Below are 19,088 nucleotides of genomic sequence, written 5' to 3' on the forward strand. Positions count from 1 at the left end.
TCCATGGTCCTCCATCATTTTGGATTAGACCATAACATTAGTCACATATATCCCCATATGTGGCCACGTCTCATGCAAATATAGCCCCTCTATAGGGCATCATTAGATATTCCAGACAAATACTTTGCGTGCACTGCTTTTACAGAGTTTCTGAAGCAGGGTGAACCAGCGTGCCCTCATTAAAATGAATACGGCCGAAAGCCTTTTATCCTCGTGGGAAATAAACCGAGCGCGCGAGTCAAATTCACTTTGCCGCACCACCCACAGGAGGAGCGCGCGCCCAATTGAATCAAAGCTCGCCGCTGCGTTTGGAAGCAACGTTCACTTGAGTCCCCGTGGGTACGCAGCACATTTCTCTCTGTCTTACTCTATATACTCACTAGTCCACCTCTGAAAGGTACAGACCCCTAAAGAGGAGAAGAAAACGAAGGGAGGGGAAGGAAGAAACAGGAGAGACTGCAGTTGGTGCATGGCATGAAGACGCGACTGTTGGGGACCCGGCTGAGCATGGCACATTATGCCAGGATAAGAGCAGATTCGGGCTCTTAGATATGGGTTTTTATAATAAGAAACCCTTAAGTTTGCAGGAGTAACGGGTTAGGAATGCGCTTGATGTCGTTCGCTGTGACGCTTTGGATGCGCAAATCTGGATGGGATGAAATCGCGTAACCGGGAGCCAAATCTAGGCGCTTAACGTAAGACCACCGATCTGAGCTCCCCAGAGCTGCGTTAAACCAATTCTTCTGCCCCTCGCAGCCGTGTTAAGGGGGCAACCACAGAAAGTTTCGCGATGGCTCTCGTCATGGAACCTGTTAGTAAATGGAGCCCCAGTCAAGTTGTGGACTGGATGAAAGGTACGTGATGCGGTTTTGGTCCCTAAACCCATCGTTTACTAACCTAATGGCGCAGGGTAGTCAAGAAAAAACACGATGCCTTACATTTCACTTGATATAGGAGATCATTTATGTTCTAGTTTGGCATTATTGATGTCTTTTGTCCAAGTAGTGAAGCGTACAGGTGTCTGTTGTTGATGATGGCAATCAGGCAAAGCTGGAGTCTGTCGAAGGAGAAGTTAAAACACAATTCTTAAAAGTATGTGTTTTTTTACTTGTATGTTCGTTTCAATTCAAATTTAGTAACCTATCCACAAAAGTTATTTCACAAGTTAGTTGGAAAGTATTAAATCGCTGCTAGCAAACTAAAGTCCCGTTTGCCTGAGGAGGTAACCATAGCAACAATTCGCCGTCAGGCCTCGAGCGCTTTCAGTCAGGAGCTGCATGGGATACGACAAAACACGATTAACGTAATTATTTATCTCTTTACTATATATTTTCACAAATGTATACGCTTTCTGTTTAAAACGTCTTTAAGAAAGTTGACACTAAATACATTTTGAAACGTCGACAGACAGACATTCCTTTAAAAAGTCGACCGCACTCAAAGCCATATAACTTAGATATCAAATCACATATGTAGCATCTTATATAAAATTGATGAGAATTTAACTTTGTTATGGCAAGGAGCTTGAACTCCGATTCAACACGACATAGCTGTACAATACCAGTAATGGGGAATGCTGGTGGCAGAGCATCAAAAACTACCTTTTTCATTAAACATGTATAATTAGGAGTTTCCTCGTGTATTAGTTGAAGAAGAGAAGCAGAATCTTTGATGCGCGGAGGCGGAGGGGGCAATTACTCACCTTCTCTGCTCTCGTGGGCGTGGGCGGCGTGTCCAGATTCGTCATCACGATAACAAATCGAGCAGTGAGTTATCGAGGTTGTATGACAGGATTCGAACACGTCCCAGTGGGATAATGATTCACAGATCTGTGATATAAGGCTTGTTATAAGGTTTCAGACATACAATTGTTCTTAATATCATGTCTTCGAGCTAGTATGTAATGACGAAGTAGAAATTACATTATGAGGCTTCTGCCTTTGCAAATAATGATGGTTATGATTGCAGCATATTGTGCTATTTTAATAGTTTTGGCATTAGTTCACAGCTACTTTAGATTTTGGGGAGTAACATCCTCCTATATTCAGATTATTAACACAAATAAATACATTTGGTCTTCCTGAATATGCGGTCAAAGCTTTAGCCTGGAACTAAATTCTCCCATTAAATCATGGACTTTTGCAAGTGCATGTGTACTAGAATTATGCAGTGTTTGTGTCTTGTCATTTGTGCATCAATGTGAGCATCTGTGAGGAACAGCTGAGAGACTATTCATCAGAGCAGAAGACTTCGTCAGGACTGTAAAGAAGGGCTTTTTGCCCTCATTTTGGATTCAGATTGTTATGTGTACCACTTTTAGTGATTGTAATTACATTTATTATTGTGCTTTCTATCAGTTTGTCTCATCATTCATCCATTAAGACTTGTATCTATGAGCTGTAATATCTCCCTAGACCCCATTAATGGCTTGGTACTGACCCCAGTTTACTGTCCTAATTACAAGTACATAACCTGCAAAAGATAGAGCTGCGGTATTATACCTGCTTGTGAAGAGCAGATTAATTTAATAGCACAGCTAATGCAGCTTACAGAGAGACAGGATGTAGCTGAATCAGTCTGGTTCAGGCTGAATTGAAGTGGAGGCTTATTTGCTGTGTGTGTGTGTGTGTTGGAGGGGTACATATGTACATGAGCTTTAGGTCAAACTGTGACTTATAGCAAATGTATTTTTCAGTTTGTGACTCAGAGAGTCAGTGAGTGTTTTATCGATGCATGTACATGCTGCGCACACCCCCAGGCCTACACATTACACTCAGCACACCCCCTCTATGGCCCTCTCTAAATGCCATTATTAAAGTCTCACTAATGCTGGAATGGTGTATTGGTGCTCTGAAGGCTGCCTGGAGTGGCAGAAACTCATTTACTTCAGAATCAGCAAAGCATTTGGAAGAGACCACCGAGGTCCTTAAGGGGGGACTTAAGGTCCGTTCATACCAAGAATGATAACTATAAAGAAAACTATCTTATTAGTGTCTATACCAACCCATAATAATGTTCTGTTTATTGTTGGATGCAGTTTTGTCATCTGCCACTTTAAATGGTCAAGCTCTTTAAAGCAGGATTATGTGTTAATGTTTTTATCATTCATCAGCTTAAAAAAAAAAGTGATTCCGTTGACATCGCTTATCTGTGCCATTATCGTTATGGTTGTGGTGTGAACGGACCTTTAAAGGGATAATTCACCCCAAAATGAAAATTCTGTCATTAATTACTCACCCTCATGTCATTCCAAACTCATAAAGACCTTCGTTCATCTTCGGAACACAAATGAAGATATTTTTTACTTACTAAAAATACTTTCTGACCCTGCAGAGACAGCAAGAGAAATACCTCGTTCAAGGCCCAGACATTTAATAAGAAAATCGTTAAAATAGTACATGTGACAGCCAACCGTAATTTTATGAAGCTACAGAAAATACTTTTTGTGTGCAAATTAAATTAAATTAAATTTTTAAAACTTTTTTTTTTTTAAATAAAATTAGCAAATTTATTCAACAATTTTTCTCTTCTCAGCCTCTCTGCTGCCGTTCACGAGAGTACCATGACTTATGCGTAAACCAGGTGCAGTGAATGGGTGTTCTGTGTCAGCAGCACCACATGCATGCATCATGATTTATATGCATTTAATAAGTAAATATGGAGCTGAAAGAACAGAGATGAAGAAGGACCTTGAAGATGAAGATGCAAGCAAGACGTAGTACTAGGACTGATTAATGTTAAATGGAGGATTACTAAGTCTTGAATTTTAATGCTCTTGAATGAATATATAACTTTTCTATGATTAATTGTTGTTGTGTCTTATATGCTGGGCCTTTTAATAAACAGTGGTTATAAAATGAGGCTGAGGATGCAGCAGGACATTTAATGGTACATCAGCCTGTACCCTGGAGACTTACAAGATTTAATAGAATGATTTGCTCCATTCTGAAATAGCATGTCCTCACTGTCTGGTTAAAACAACAATGTGTTTGGTTCGGTGTGGGACTGTTTGTAAGAGCTGCACTGTTTGGTCAAAAATATCTCCAATACTGTGATTGTGAATTAGACAGCAATATTGTAAACTTGTTATATTGCTGATGCCTATATAATCAAAATTAATTTAATTTAATTCAAAATCATTGCAAATGATAACATAAATAATATATAAATATTAAAAATAATAATAAATATTCAAAAATATTCAAAACTTGAATATTTTTGTATTCTTTTATTATTATTATTATTATTATAGAAGAAAAACCATCAACGTACAGTAAACTATAAAGCTATATAACAAATGTGGATAATTATAATTTGTTATTTAGTTTTAATATATGTTGATGTGTATTTTTTTAAATGGATTTAATTATGTTTAACTATATACATATTTTAATATTTTGCTAAAATTCCATTTTCATGTATTAAAGTCTCATGTCTCAGAATTCATGTGAGGTTTTGCTGTCCATGCATTTTTCATCGAAAACTTGAAGTACATATTATGACATAATATTGCAATTTGCATAGAATAACTTCTTAGTGTTACTTAAACTAAATTTGTATTTGTTACAATGATGGCAGATTATCGTTAATGGAAATGTGACCTTATAAAGTTAGTCAAGGCATTTCCATGTTAATAATTAAGTCAGCAGTAAGCCTTCATATCCTCACTTTTTAAAGATCGAACACCTTGTTTTTTTTTTTTTTTTTTTGCGGTGTTGGAAATGCAACAGCTGGAAACAACTTCAGGGTGTCTGTGGGTGTGTTTGACTGCTCCTTCCTCTTGATTAGCTTTCTGACCACAGGGCTTTAGATCTAATCAAGTTCTGTCACATCACTGCAGCCTCACAAACTCTGATAGACAACAAGCCTGTTCTCTCCATCTCTCTATCTCTAGTTTTTACTTTGTTTCTCCTTTTCTTGCTTTTTCCCATAAGTGCTATGTATAATTATCTCCTGCGGCTACCAGTGTGCATCGCTTTCCATGAGTACAGTATGCTCATTTAGTAAAAGCACCAGAGACACAAATTTTTTTTAAGTATTAGAAACGATAGAATGTAATATGAAATTAACACAACACGAAGCTATGGGGATGAAGCTATCAAGCTTTTATCCAGATTATTGTTAGAAAAAACTTTTTCAGGTCCTATTTTGTATGTGTCAGGCCCTATTTGTGGAAAGTGCCATGTATCTGCTATGCTGGCCAACACATTCCAGAGAATAGAGAAGTAAACAGTCTCTGATTGAATTCCTGTCGCTAAAGCCAATGTCTGCATCTCTGTAAAGATTAGGGTGGAGTACTTTGACTGAACTCGAACTAGCCTCTGTGGTTTCCCAGTTAGACTGTGGTCCTGGTCTTGCTGTGCTTTTGTGGCTTGTGGTTTTACTGGGAGGCAGCAGTGCTTCAGATAGAGTCATTGCCTTGGAGGGAGTGTTCAATATAACTGACCGGCGCTGGGAGCTGTGCGCTAGAGCCTAGAAATCTGCTGACGGACCATTCAAGTCCTGAATCAGTACCAACTGAGATATTTTGGTATCAAAATCAATGACTGAGAATTGTTCATCACAAAGATGCCACGATAAATAGATAAAATGACTTTTATAGTTGATTAGACTCTGTTGTGCTCCTGTAAATATCCACTGTGTCTCATACCTTTGGAATAATACAACTTGAAAGTTTTTTATAATATATTATTGCATAAAATAATAATAATAAATAATTTGTTATTTTATAAAAAAAGAAAAAGAAAAAAAAGAATAATTTATTAAAATACAGTAGGATTATAAATCTACATGACAAAAATGTGAATAAAAAAGTCAAAGAAGCTGGCTGCTTATTTAAATATCAGCTTAATTTCAGATTCCGCCTAAAATTCTTTTTGAATTCCTTTGGAAAAACAAAACTTGAATATTTCTGTAATTGATCATTATTATTATTATTATTATTATTATTATTATTATTATTATTATTATTATTATTATTATTAATAATCTTACAAAAACAATTAAAAAGAAGCAGGTATTGAAATACAGACTACAAAACTATACAACAAAAATGTGGATAAAAGCTCTGAGAATCTGGATATTATGGTCGTTTAAATATCAACTTTGTTTCAGATTTCTCCACAGATTCCTTTGGAAATTCCTTTGGGAAAACAAAACTTGAATATTTCTGTAAAACATTGTTTATAATAAATAGATACAAAATCTGGATACTGCCGGATACAGCAGTATATCATGACTGTCCAAGGGAAACAACTGAGATACTAAAGAGATCGCGTTTGTGTTTTTTCCCCTTCGGCTGCTACATGCACATAGATCCAGCGATTATATATTATTCAGAACGCTTCAAGAACAAAAACCCTGAACTCATTTTCCTTTACGCCATTCTTCCCTTAAACTTTTTTCTTTTTTTTACCAATTGAGCAGAAGAAGAACCGCAGCTTCATTTGAAATATCCTGACAGAAAGATGAAAGACCATGTAACGGCACGTCTCTTTCTCTCTGCTCCACACCGCATAATTGATTGTCATGTAGGAAGGTGCATTAACAGCTTTTTACAGCCGTCTGCCTGAAATGAGACGCTGTCGTTTATGGCGTTGAGCTCAGAATGCTTTAGTACTTTTTCTGATGGTTAATGAGGTTAAAGGAAGTGTACTTGTGTGGAAAATGTATAGCACACGCTTATGGAGGTCATCAGAGCATATGTACTCACACTCACACACATATCAGGCTCTCCAACTAAGACATTTGGGGGATTCCAGGCCTGCCTTCGGGGTGTGTCCTAAGGGAACAGATGAATATTGAACATTTCATATGACATGTGTCGGAGCTGGGGAGGATTGACTGTGTGTGTGTGTGACAGAAATACAGAAATGGTAAAGAGCGAGAGGAAGAAAGTGAGGTTAAAGAGCTTTGAATAATAATACACACACGCAGAGCTTTAGCGCTGCGTCCTGGGCTGCAGCTTCGAGGGGTGGGTGTGTGGGTGTGTGGCTTGGCTCAGGGCGACTCTTCCCTCCTGTGAAAAAGTGTAAAAGTGTGTTTGTGTGCTGTAGGTGGGTGTAAAGGGTGTGAGTCATCTCTGAATCACTTTATAGAACTGAAGAACTGCAATATAGAGAGGAATATTCAGCAAAATACTTCAGAAAGGTACAGATACAGTATGTACTAGGTAAGAGGCTGTACGTGCTGCGCTGTTTGCCATTTGTCAGAGCTTGGTGATCGAAAGATCAACAGTAGTAGGGCTGCACAATGAATTGAATTTCTCATAATTAGAATCACAAAATTACGCAATCATTCAAAGGCACAATTAGCTTACTAAAAAATTAATTGCAAGGAAAGTGAAGAGATACGAGGAATAGTGAGATGAGGAAGGGGTGGGATAGGAATTTGGTAAATGTTTCATTCTCAGGTTGTATCGCATGTCAAAGCATACACACATATGGTTATTTTCTCAGATAACGGCTGTGGAACAGGCTGATCTGAAGAACCTATAATGCAGCCTCAAGAATGTCATTCTGAAGAGCAGTTAACATCAGAAACACAAAGAACCAGTTATATTTTGTTCAGAATCACAGAGAAGAAACCAATCTGGGACTGTGTTTATATTTTGTTGGAGAAGACTGTATTTATGAACATTCACTGTTGGTCCAAGATCCAGTCCATCAGCTGTCCTACTCCAGCAGAGGCTTGAGTCCCGGCTCTGCACAGCTGGATGGCTCATTTTGAGGCTTTAACTGATGAATTCTCATCTCCAGAAAGTTCCCATTGGCTTTGAGATTTAGTGATGGACTCACACACACATGCACACACTTTTAGAGCCTCATCGCAGGTGGTGTCATGACAGAATGGCAAAAAGCCTGGGTAGGAGTTCACAGCTGATTCATGGGTATTCTTATCCCATCCTTTTGCAGTCTGTGTTCATGTTTCTTTTCAGGGGTGTTACACCTTTTTGTAACTGTAACTGAGGCTACATTCACACTTGTAAGCCTTAATGCTCAGTTCTGATTTATTACTTAAGTCATTTTTTTTTGCAAGCAGCCAAAGCTGTGGCAAGCAGTATGCTCTCATACACGGAGGCCACTGAGAAAATGTGTGAGAATATTTGCATGAATATGATATGACTGTTCAGACTGAGATCGCATTGTAAAACATATAAAAGTGGCCCAAATCAGAACACTTGCAGTGTGACATAAACATAACAATAACATAAACATAAATACACTATTCAGTAGAGTGACAGTAGCTTAGTGTACAGTACATTTTCCAGAAACATGCTAACTTTCCCAACAAGTGGCTTTGTAACATATACATTACTGCTTTTTTTTTTTCAATAAATTTGCTTAACTGTAATTAAACAAAGCAAATTCTCTTATGTAGCTTTTAAAAGATGATTAATTAAATTAATCTGTTTAAATTATTCAATGATTAATTTAAAACACAGTAAAATATAATATAAAATATATCATATATAATATTGTGAAGTATTATTACAATTTAAAATTCTATTATTTATAATTGTATTCCTGTGATGGCAAAAGCTGAATTTTCAGCAGCTATTACTCCATTCTTCAGTGTCACATGATTTTTCAGAAATTATTTTAATATGCGGATTTGCTGCTCAAGAAACACTCACTAGCAACCTTGAAAAGTTGCTGAACTGCTTAATTTTTGTTGGACTTTTTGAGATTCCCCGATGAACAAAAAGTGCAGAACAACAACATTCATTTGGAAAGATAAAAAAATATATATTTGTGTGTTTAAAAACGATTTTGCTCGCCTCTTAAATGGCTTCCATGTGCTTATTTTGGTTTTCCTTGTAAACTTGTGTGTAGCTATTGTAACTAAGATTTAAAAAGAGCTAAAAGGGTAGCTTGAGATTCGTTGAACTATTTTAAATTATAAATATTGAACAGTTTATAATGAACAGTTTCAAAGTAGTTACTCCATCACTACTATTTGTGTACCATTACAATTGCACAAATCACCAGCGTAGCCTTAAAACAAATCAGGAAAACACTATGAACAGTTTTCACAACAACCCTTTCAGTGGTCACCAAGTCTGCATAATACTGCACGGCTGCAAGAAATGAGGTGAACAATGAAGATGCATAGAATATAGAAGGAAAAGCATGACTAAATGACATTACTTAGAATGCACCTGGAATAGATGGGAAGGTTCAGTGTGATCAAAATAACTCCAGATTGTTTTATCTAGGGGAAGTTTGGGAGGAGTTTAATACGTGTCATTTTTTAAGTGCTCAGGCTAAGCTTTTTTCTTTATATCCTTTTGGCCCATTTTCCAGCGTTTTCTCTCTTTCACTGCATTTTTTACTGTGCTACCTGTCAGAGGAGCAGGCTGTGTGCAATGAATAATGCACTATAACAGAGCGAGGTTATTCTAATACTCCAGTATGAGTGAGGGTTTGCCGAGACAGCGAGACAGTGGGGTCTGTTCAGGACAGAGTATATGATCTGTAAATAATATCTCAGATTCGTTAATCCACTACAGTGATGAATTAATCACAAGCTGCTTGAGTGTAAGCAGGGGGCACCTTTGCTGTCTGATAACAGTGTGTCTTCACTGCTGCTTCATGTCTGCTTATTTAAGTGTGTATTTCTCAGCTTTTTCTCTGTAGATGGAACATTATATGGGTGGGAGCAAATTAAGCTGATTCTATCTTTTAAAACGTTATTAAGTAAAGCGTTTCTTCACTGTATTGGACTACATTTTCTACATTTTCAGTTTTTGAAAGTTAATCTTTTAATAAAATGTTTGTAAAGGTGCTTGATTAAATCAGAGAAACATATTTAAAGAATTGAAGGGAAAATAAGGTCTCTGGGACCGCAAACATGAAAATATACACTACTGTACAAAAGTTTGGGGTTAGTAAGATTTTTCTGACAGAAATAAATTATCTTTCATTCCACAACAATGCATTAAAACGTGAAAATAAAAATTCTGAAAAAAATAGTCAGTTTCCACAAAAATATTAAGCAGCAAAACTGTTCATAATAAAAAAAAAAAATCACCATATTTCTGAAGGAACATGTGACTCACGACTCTAAATGATATATTTATATTGTATTCAAATAGAAAATGGTTATTTAAAATTGTAATATTATTTCATAATAGTACTCTTTTTACTGAATTTTTGATCAAAGAAAAGTTGCCTCAGTGAGCATAATAGTCTTCTTTAAAAACTATTAAAAATCTTCTAAATAGAAGCAAGTTAATCTTTACAGAACCATGAGGGTTAAAAGAGGCAATAAAAACTAGATTTGGTCACAATATTATAAATAATCATTGCTATTAGCCTGTAATATCTCTATTTATTTTCCTGTTTGTGCATCTGTGCACCCTTAAGAGTATTAAGAGTATTAGTTAGTATTAGTAAAAAAACAGACAGTAGTTTTTAGATTTGTAATTTAATAGCTGTCTTTTCAGTTATTAGCCATAGTGTATAATAATGTCTGTGAGTATTAGCTAAAATAAATGGTCATTGCTTGAATATATGAACATTTAAGGGGCCACCCTCGTCACAGGTATATTGCCAAAATTAAAAATGAGATTTCACATCCTCTCTTCCTTTATTTCATACTTTTCTTTCTAAATCACTTCATCCTGTTGCCCACACCTCATTATTAACAACATTAGCTAACAGTTAATTGTTCACTGCACCTGTCTAGTATGTGAATCAGGGTCACTGCATCAACAGACATCAGTCATCACGTACACTTTGAGATTGTTCTCTTCAGCAGTCCCTTCCAGGTTAAATTCAGACCTGGGATCACCAACTAATTATCTAACAAGTGAAGCAGTCGCTCATTAATGAGCCAGATATTGTTTATAAACAGTAATGACAGCTATTGTTATTCTTGCTGTCTTGGCAAATGAGTTTGGCCTGTCCTGTTAATGAGCTGGATGATGATAGTTGCATTAGTTTTCATTATTAAAGGGCAGCTAGTGAGATTAAAAAGAGTTCCTGTGACTTTCCATCTTCCATTCGCCATTCGCCATTCTAAACACATGCTCATTCTGTAAGCAAAATATGTGAATCCCGCAGTTATGTACGTTGTGTCAAACAGCAGCTGTTCAGAGATTGAGGCCGTTGGGCAACAGAATGCCCAAGACTGACAAATGCCGTCCAACAAGTGTGGCTCTATGGAAAGTGTGTGTTGTCACCTGTTTGATGGTGACAGTTGTGAATGGTGGTGTTTTCTAAACTTGCTAGATCACTCCTTCTTTATTAGTCTATTTTTTGGTATTTATAGCCTTCGAAGCCGCATCTTTCCTGTGTAGCTGACAGTAGCTTTATTATTTTGATTTATGTGTGCATCCTGTCAGTTTTCAGAGACATTAGACAGTGCAGCCTTCATTTCTGATTTGATTTAAGACTGTTTTTAATCTGGACATTGAGCTTTCTAGACTGATATAAATCTCAAAATGGCTGAAGTTATGGTCTAATTTAAACAAACTGTTTCTGTCCATCACAAATTCTATTTAAATGCAGTTATTTTTTTTGGACATGGATGTTTCCTTTCCATCAAATGTACTTCTTGCTCAAACATGGGAAGGCTTCAAGGTTGCAATGTGGCTTAGATGTTATTTACAGTCAGTTTGATGGATATGTCACACAGTGGAGGTGGAACACAGGTTGTCAGTCATCGTGTATAAGTGTGGCACCTCTTGTCTTGTCTTGTCTTTTGGGGTAAACAAAGTCTGAAGCAGTTGCATTTATTAAGATTTTGCACTGCAGAGAAATTTGGCATGGACAACCCTGACGAGGTTATAATGCATTATAAATCACTACTGCTTTAAAGGAAAACTTCACACAAATAATAAAATGTGCTCTAAATGTACTTACCCTCAGGCCATCCAAGTTTTAGATGTAGAGTTTGTTTCTTCATCTAAACAAATTTGGAGAAATTTAGCACTACATCACTTGCTCACCAGTGGATCTTCTGCAGTGAATGGGTGCCGTCAAAATGAGAGTTAAATAAAACTCCAATCCATCAATTAAAATATTGTGAAAAGCTGCATGTTTGTAATAAATCCATCATTATAGTGTTGTTTGGCTTCAAACCATTGCATCAGGCTAAAATAGTCCTCTATCTATAATATTGCTTTCTCCAGTGAAAAAAATAAATCTTCTCTTCTGAATCAGGAGAGAAATATGCACAGAAAGCACTGTTTACAAGCAAAAACCATTGGTGAGCAAGCTGAATTTCTCCAAATCTGTTCTGATAAAAAAATACTTATATTGACAGATATAAACAAATAAATATCTACATCTTGCATGGCCTGAGGGTGAGTACATTTTTAACAAATGTAACTTTTTGTGTGAACTATTCCTTCAAATGAACTAAAATGTTTTGGAATCAGTTATACCAAAATGGGTATAAATCTTATTTTGTGTATTATGAGATCTATGTATTGTGCTAGCAATGAACATTTATGTTTGATAATATAAATATGTACTGTATATGGCGATGTTTATTTCAATGTATATTTATATGCTTGCATACAATGCAGATGTCTAAATGACTGTTATTGCATAAATCTTTAATAGTGGTCAACTGAAAGGCTTTTGAATTTAATTAACAAAATATACATAAATATTTCAGAAACCTTGCACTTGTCCACTATTATTGCTCTGATGAGCAATTATTAAATCATCAACACTACCTGCATGACTCATGGACTCTCTAACAGAAACCGGGCTAATGCTTAATTTAACAATATTTCACACAAGGCTAATATTAGATAATATTATTATTGCTTTTATGTTATATTTTACATTGCATTGTACAGTACATGCTAAACTCATAACTAAATGTTACAATTTAGTCGTAATGTACACTGGTCATATGGGGACATCTTCCACTGTTGCATGTACCATATAAGCACTTTAACCATTAATTCCACATACTTTGGGATGATTTTGAATGTTGTAATCTGCAAGTAATGATGTTTACTTGATGTCTCTACAGGTCTGGATGACTGTTTGCAGCAGTATATAAAGAACTTTGAACGGGAGAAGGTAGGAGGTGACCAGCTGCTGAGGATCACCCATCAGGAGCTGGAAGATCTGGGGGTGTCCCGCATCGGACATCAGGAGCTGATCCTGGAAGCTGTGGACCTGCTGTGCGCTCTGGTGAGAGTCTTCACACTCCTTTATATCCTTGATCCTTCATCTGCTGGTTAACACCCCATCAGCTGGTGGACACTGAGTCTCCTACTGCACCATGTTGACGAAGATATCAAGATCATTTTGAGAAAAACAATATCACATTATGAAACGTCTACAATCATTGACATAGTAAATGACTCTCTTTACTTAATTACTTAATTTTACTGGTCTTATTTCACCCAATACATAATAAGAAAAACGCATAAAAAATCTAATAATTTAAAATGAAAACTATACATTTTTTATATGAATAAATATGAAAAATGATAATATGGAAATACTATGTAATGTATGTGTAACTATAATATGTAATGTAAATAATGTAAAGAAAATGCATTACTTATTTTGCATAACTTACCATAAGATAAAAAGTTAAAACATTATATATATATATATATATATATATATATATATATATATATATATATATATATATATATATATATATATATATATATATAAAAATCTAAAAAATACAAATTAATAATAAAATTACCTAATTTACAAGGTCTTAATTCACATGATATATCAGGTAAGAATTCGAATAATTTACAATTAAAATAACCGTATTAAAATATTTTTATATAAAAAAAAAAAAATAAAAAAAAAATTTATTTTGATTACAATTTTTTGAAGAAAAGGCAAAAAAAATTTAAAATCTAATAACTTAAAATTACAAAATAAAATTATTATAATAAACATTTGAAAATAATATGTATAAATATTAAAAACATGCATAAATAAACCCCAAATTAACTAATAATATTGGAGCAAAATCCAGTCAAATTAATATTCTGTTCGACTTTGAAAAACATCACTTGCAAATGTCATTTCATGTTCTCTTAAAAGTCAGCCCCCATTTTCTGAGATAATAATATTGTTATCCCGGGAAATCTTTACACAGATTTGTTCTAAAAACAAAACTTACTCAAACATTATGTAAATGTGGCTTTTTACTAGGTGGGTTTGTTCCTGTGTCCTTATTCTGTATCTGCGATGTGTGTGTGTGTGTCTTTTTACTAATTTGTATTGCTGTGTGACGTTCCGTGGCTTGAAAATAATTTTCAAAAAGGTACTAAGAGTACAGACAGCGGGGAGATGGGAAAAGGATTTAAGCTGAAATTTGCTCTGGACCGCTTGAGCCTTTTACATTATCTAGCATTTAATAACTAGCTTTCCATCTAATTCTCTCTTGCTTTTCCTCTTCCTCTTTCTCGAATCTCTCAGTTGAGGTATTTACCAGCCCATGCTTTCAGAATGTCAGCATCATGTTGGGAGGGAACAGGCGACAGGGGGATATTTATCACATCTGTGTTAGACTGAGTCTCTCCTCAACCTGTCCTTTTAATGTTTTGCTAGAACGACTTGTCTTGTCTTTCTAAGAGAGATGTTTTTCGTTGCCTTTTCCAGAGATTGAATTTCAGTGTAGAGTTAACGCAAGGTGAGCTATAATGAGTGTGAGGTTTTGTGAGGGACTGTGAACTACTGGCCTGTGCTGCTGACATTTAGGAGAGTGTTAATCATAAATAGATGGCTTTGCTGTGCTCTCTATCTGCTCTGAACACTGATCCCAAATCAGATCTGATGACATTCACGTTAAATACAGCCCATGTGAATGTCAGCCAATAGACATGTGCGGATGAAATTAGCCATATTGTACACCTCTGATTTCATATAAATGCTGCCTCAACTGTACAATTTAAAGACCAATTTTGTGACTATTTACTTTGATTGACAAAATAAGATATTTAGCAGAATGTCTCTGCTGCTTTTTCTATGAACTTAAAGGGATAGTTCACTCGCAAATTAGAATTGTCATCATTTGTTCTTATTTATTCTGAAAAACGCAAAAGATGATGTCATGTTGGTTAAAAAAAGAAAGAAATTTCTTAAAATATCTTTTTATATTCTACAGAAGAAATGTTTCCAAAAACATGATATGTGATATGTGACACAAAGAACAATGCCACAAACATTCTTATTCAAAGCGAAAACACACTGAGAGAAAAAACATAATCACTGCAAACAATAAAGCAAATCCTGCAGCATTGTCTTGTGAGAACAGTATTAATTCACTGAGGTCTCGTTTCCCCACCAGTAGGTGTCTTTAAAACCATCACAGACACAGACTCGCACACAAATATTGATGAGAGCCAGACAACTGTTGAGTCTTTATTGTTTGACAGCATACTGACCTCAGAGACACACAGCGGCTCACTCTCCTTTCCTGCCTCTCTAAACTCGCAAAGGCTGTCATTCTCTCACTCTTCCCCTCAATATTGCTTTATCTTTCTGTCATTATGGTGTATGTTATCTGCTGCATTTATGCAGTAGCTTCTAAACATTTTAGCATGGAGGATTTTAGCCTCTCTCCCCCCCATCGTCTGCCCCCCCCCCAGGCTTCCTCCACTCACAATCTGATTAAAGTATCTTTTGTGAGGCTGTGTGTATGTGTGTGTGTGTGTGTTAGTGTGTGTGTGTGTTGTACACACCCATTTTAGTGTTCCAGGTATGTTTTTATTACCTGTACTTGTACTTTGTGTGTGATGGATTTGTTCCTCAGACAAGATGGAGCACATTACTCTCATCGATCTCCTACTGATGTGAGATGAGATACTGTGTGTGCACATTTCATACACACACACACACACACACACACAAACACACACACACACACACACACACACACACACACGCGCACACACACACACACACACACACACACACAAAAATTTTCTTTCTTTCTATCATGATTGCATTGACTTCTGATGTTTTATGGTGAATTAATGATATTTTCTATCTTCCGCCCCTACAAAGCCCTCACAGGTTCTCCATTTTTAGATTTAAAAATTTTGGTAATCAATTACAGTAAATCAATATTTTGTGATCAACTCTTTATAAAAAGGATAATAATAACAACTAGATAAAAAAGTTCGTCAAGACAAACTTTAAGTTGGCTTGAGAAAGCCTGACCAGAAAGTCTGAAAAAGTTTGAAAAGTTTGAAAAGTTTGAAAAGTTTAAGTTTAAAAAGTTTTAAGTTTGATGGTTTTCAGTCTGAGATAGATAGAAAGATAGACAGATAGACAGATAGATAGATAGATAGACACAGTCAGAAGATAGATAGATAGCTAGATAGATATATAGATAGATAGAGAGATAGATAGATAGATAGATAGATAGATAGACAGACAGTCAGAAGATAGATAGATAGTTAGATAGATATATAGGTAGATAGATAGTTTGAAAATGTGAAAAGTTTAAAAAGTTTAAAAAGATTTAAGTTTAAGAAGTATAAAAATGACAGTGATTAACATATTGTTAGCATTACAAGCAAGTGACTATCATGTGACAAGCATGTACTTAGCATGATTAGCAAGGTATCTAGCATGTCGCTAGCATAATTAGCAAGTGACTAGCCATGTCGTTAGCATGATTAGCAAGTTACTAGCATGTCGCTAGCATGATTAGCAAGTTACTAGCATGTCGCTAGCATGATGTTAACATGATTAGCATGTTTCTAGCATGCGACTAGCATGTTGCTAACATGATTTTAACATGATTAGCATGCGACTAGCATGTTGCTAGCATTATTTTAGCATGATTAGCATGTTGCTAGCATGATTTTAGCATGATTAGCATGCGACTAGCATGTTGCTAGCATTATTTTAGCATGATTAGCATGTTGCTAGCATGATTTTAGCATGATTAGCATGTTGCTAGCATGATTTTAGCATGATTAGCATGCGACTAGCATGTTGCTAGCATGATTTTAGCATGATTAGCATGTTGCTAGCATGATTTTAGCATGATTAGCATGTTGCTAGCATGATTTTAGCATGATTAGCATGCGACTAGCATGTTGCTAGCATGATTTTTAGCATGACTAGCACGTTGCTAGCATGATTTTAGCATGATTAGCATGCGACTAGCATATTGCTAGCATGATTTTAGCATGATTAGCATGTTGCTAGCATGATTTTAGCATGATTAGCATGTTGCTAGCATGATTTTAGCATGATTAGCATGCGACTAGCATGTTGCTAGCATGATTTTAGCATGATTAGCATGTTGCTAGCATGATTTTAGCATGATTAGCAGGCGACTACCATGTTGTTAGCATGATTTTAGCATGATTAGCATGTTGCTAGCATGATTTTAGCATGATTTTAGCATGATTAGCATGCGACTAGCATGATTTTAGCATGATTAGCATGTTGCTAGCATGATTTTAGCATGATTAGCATTTTGCTAGCATGATTTTAGCATGATTAGCATGCGACTAGCATGTTGCTAGCATGATTTTTAGCATGACTAGCATGTTGTTAGGATAGATAGATAGATAGATAGATAGATAGATAAGTTTGAATAGATAGATAGATAGATAGATAGATAGATAGATAGATAGATAGATAGATAGATGAGTTTGAATATAGATAGATAGATAGATGAGTTTGAATATAGATAGATAGATAGATGAGTTTGAATATAGATAGATAGATAGATAGATAGATAGATAGATAGATAGATAGATAGATAGATAGATAGATAGATAGATAGATAGATGAGTTTGATGATAGATAGATATATATATATAGATAGATAGATTAGTTTTAATATAGATAGATAAGTTTGATAGATAGATAGATAGATAGATAGATAGATAGATTAGTTTGAATATAGATAGATAGATGAGTTTGAATATAGATAGATAGATAGATAGATGAGTTTGATTATAGATAGATGAGTTTGATTATAGATAGATAGATAGATTAGTTTTAATATAGATAGATGAGTTTGATAGATAGATAGATAGATAGATAGATAGATAGATAGATAGATAGATAGATAGAGTTTGAATATAGATAGATAGATGAGTTTGAATGAGTTTGAATGGGTTAGTAATAGTACATAGGTTAGTCTGATTGAGTCTAATGGGCTTCAGTGTGTTTAGATTTGAATTTTTGACAGTTGGAGTTCACGGAATGTTCAGATGAGCAGAGGCTTTTCAATGCAAGTCTATGGGATTTTTATGATTTTTAATCTTCAGTTTTATGAAAAGTATAAGTCCGATCAGTTAGAAAAGATATAGCACACCCGGCGAGATTAGTCTGAAGAGCTGGTCCGAGTTTGGAGTCTGTAGAGTTAACGGTCTAGGAGGAGTTAGAGTCAGAAAATTTAGTCTCAGAAGAATAATAATAACTAGAATTAAAAGTTAGTGAACTAACTTTGATGTTGGCTTGGCCATCTTGGCCATGGAGCAAAAGAGCCAAAGTACTTGTGTGCCCAACATTGAGTTGCCCCGCTGCAAAATTAATACAAATAATAATGCCATAAAAAAAATACACCTGCGACAGTCTTTTTCCATGCTCCCTTGCTGTTTTCTTTTTTTAATAAAAAGCCTGGGCTATGATAACAGCTATGACAGGGTTGTCTAGCTGGATGTGAAATAAGTCATGCCTATTTTTCTCGTGTATGTATTTCACAGTCCTGCCACCGTCACGTTGTGGGCAACGACACACAAGATAACTGAAACAATGCATTTTAAATCAAGGAGATCATAAGGGGTCCAAGCACAATGGTTTGTATAGATGATGCAGTTACACACTGTTTAAAATTGTTTAATTTGTACTGTATGTTCATTCTATTTATTTATTTGTGCTATTTACATAATGTTTACATTTTTTTAAGTTTGTTTATGTTAATTTAAAATAGCACTGCATAGTCTTCACGGTAAGATAAAATACACAATCAAACCAAAATGTATTCAGACACCTTCAACATTTCTCACATAATCACAGTTTATTTGCTGTAGTTTAGAAACTGGTAATAATATATGACAATAACTCAGAACAAATTCATATTGATAATTTCGGATAACTTTGATAAAAAGATAT

The 19,088-nt window shown here is 35.4% G+C and overlaps 1 protein-coding gene across 13 annotated transcripts in view; it reads left to right on the forward strand.

Moving 5' to 3' along the window:
* The first annotated feature begins 234 nt into the window (after positions 1-234).
* LOC113066182 (connector enhancer of kinase suppressor of ras 2-like) overlaps positions 235-19,088 on the forward strand; it is a 75,578-nt gene continuing 56,724 nt past the window's right edge. For 9 of the 13 annotated variants that reach the window (XM_026237917.1, XM_026237919.1, XM_026237924.1 and 6 more), the window contains exons 1-2: positions 236-854; positions 12,994-13,157. In XM_026237917.1, the coding sequence (XP_026093702.1) occupies positions 791-854; positions 12,994-13,157 (228 nt within the window). In that variant the 5' untranslated portion in view covers positions 236-790. Of the gene's footprint in view, positions 855-12,993; positions 13,158-19,088 lie in introns of all 13 variants that reach the window. The other 4 variants (XM_026237916.1, XM_026237918.1, XM_026237921.1 and 1 more) reach the window with 1 other exon arrangement.

The sequence above is a fragment of the Carassius auratus genome, chromosome 49 (genome assembly GCF_003368295.1).
Source record: "Carassius auratus strain Wakin chromosome 49, ASM336829v1, whole genome shotgun sequence".
Lineage (NCBI taxonomy): Eukaryota > Metazoa > Chordata > Actinopteri > Cypriniformes > Cyprinidae > Carassius > Carassius auratus.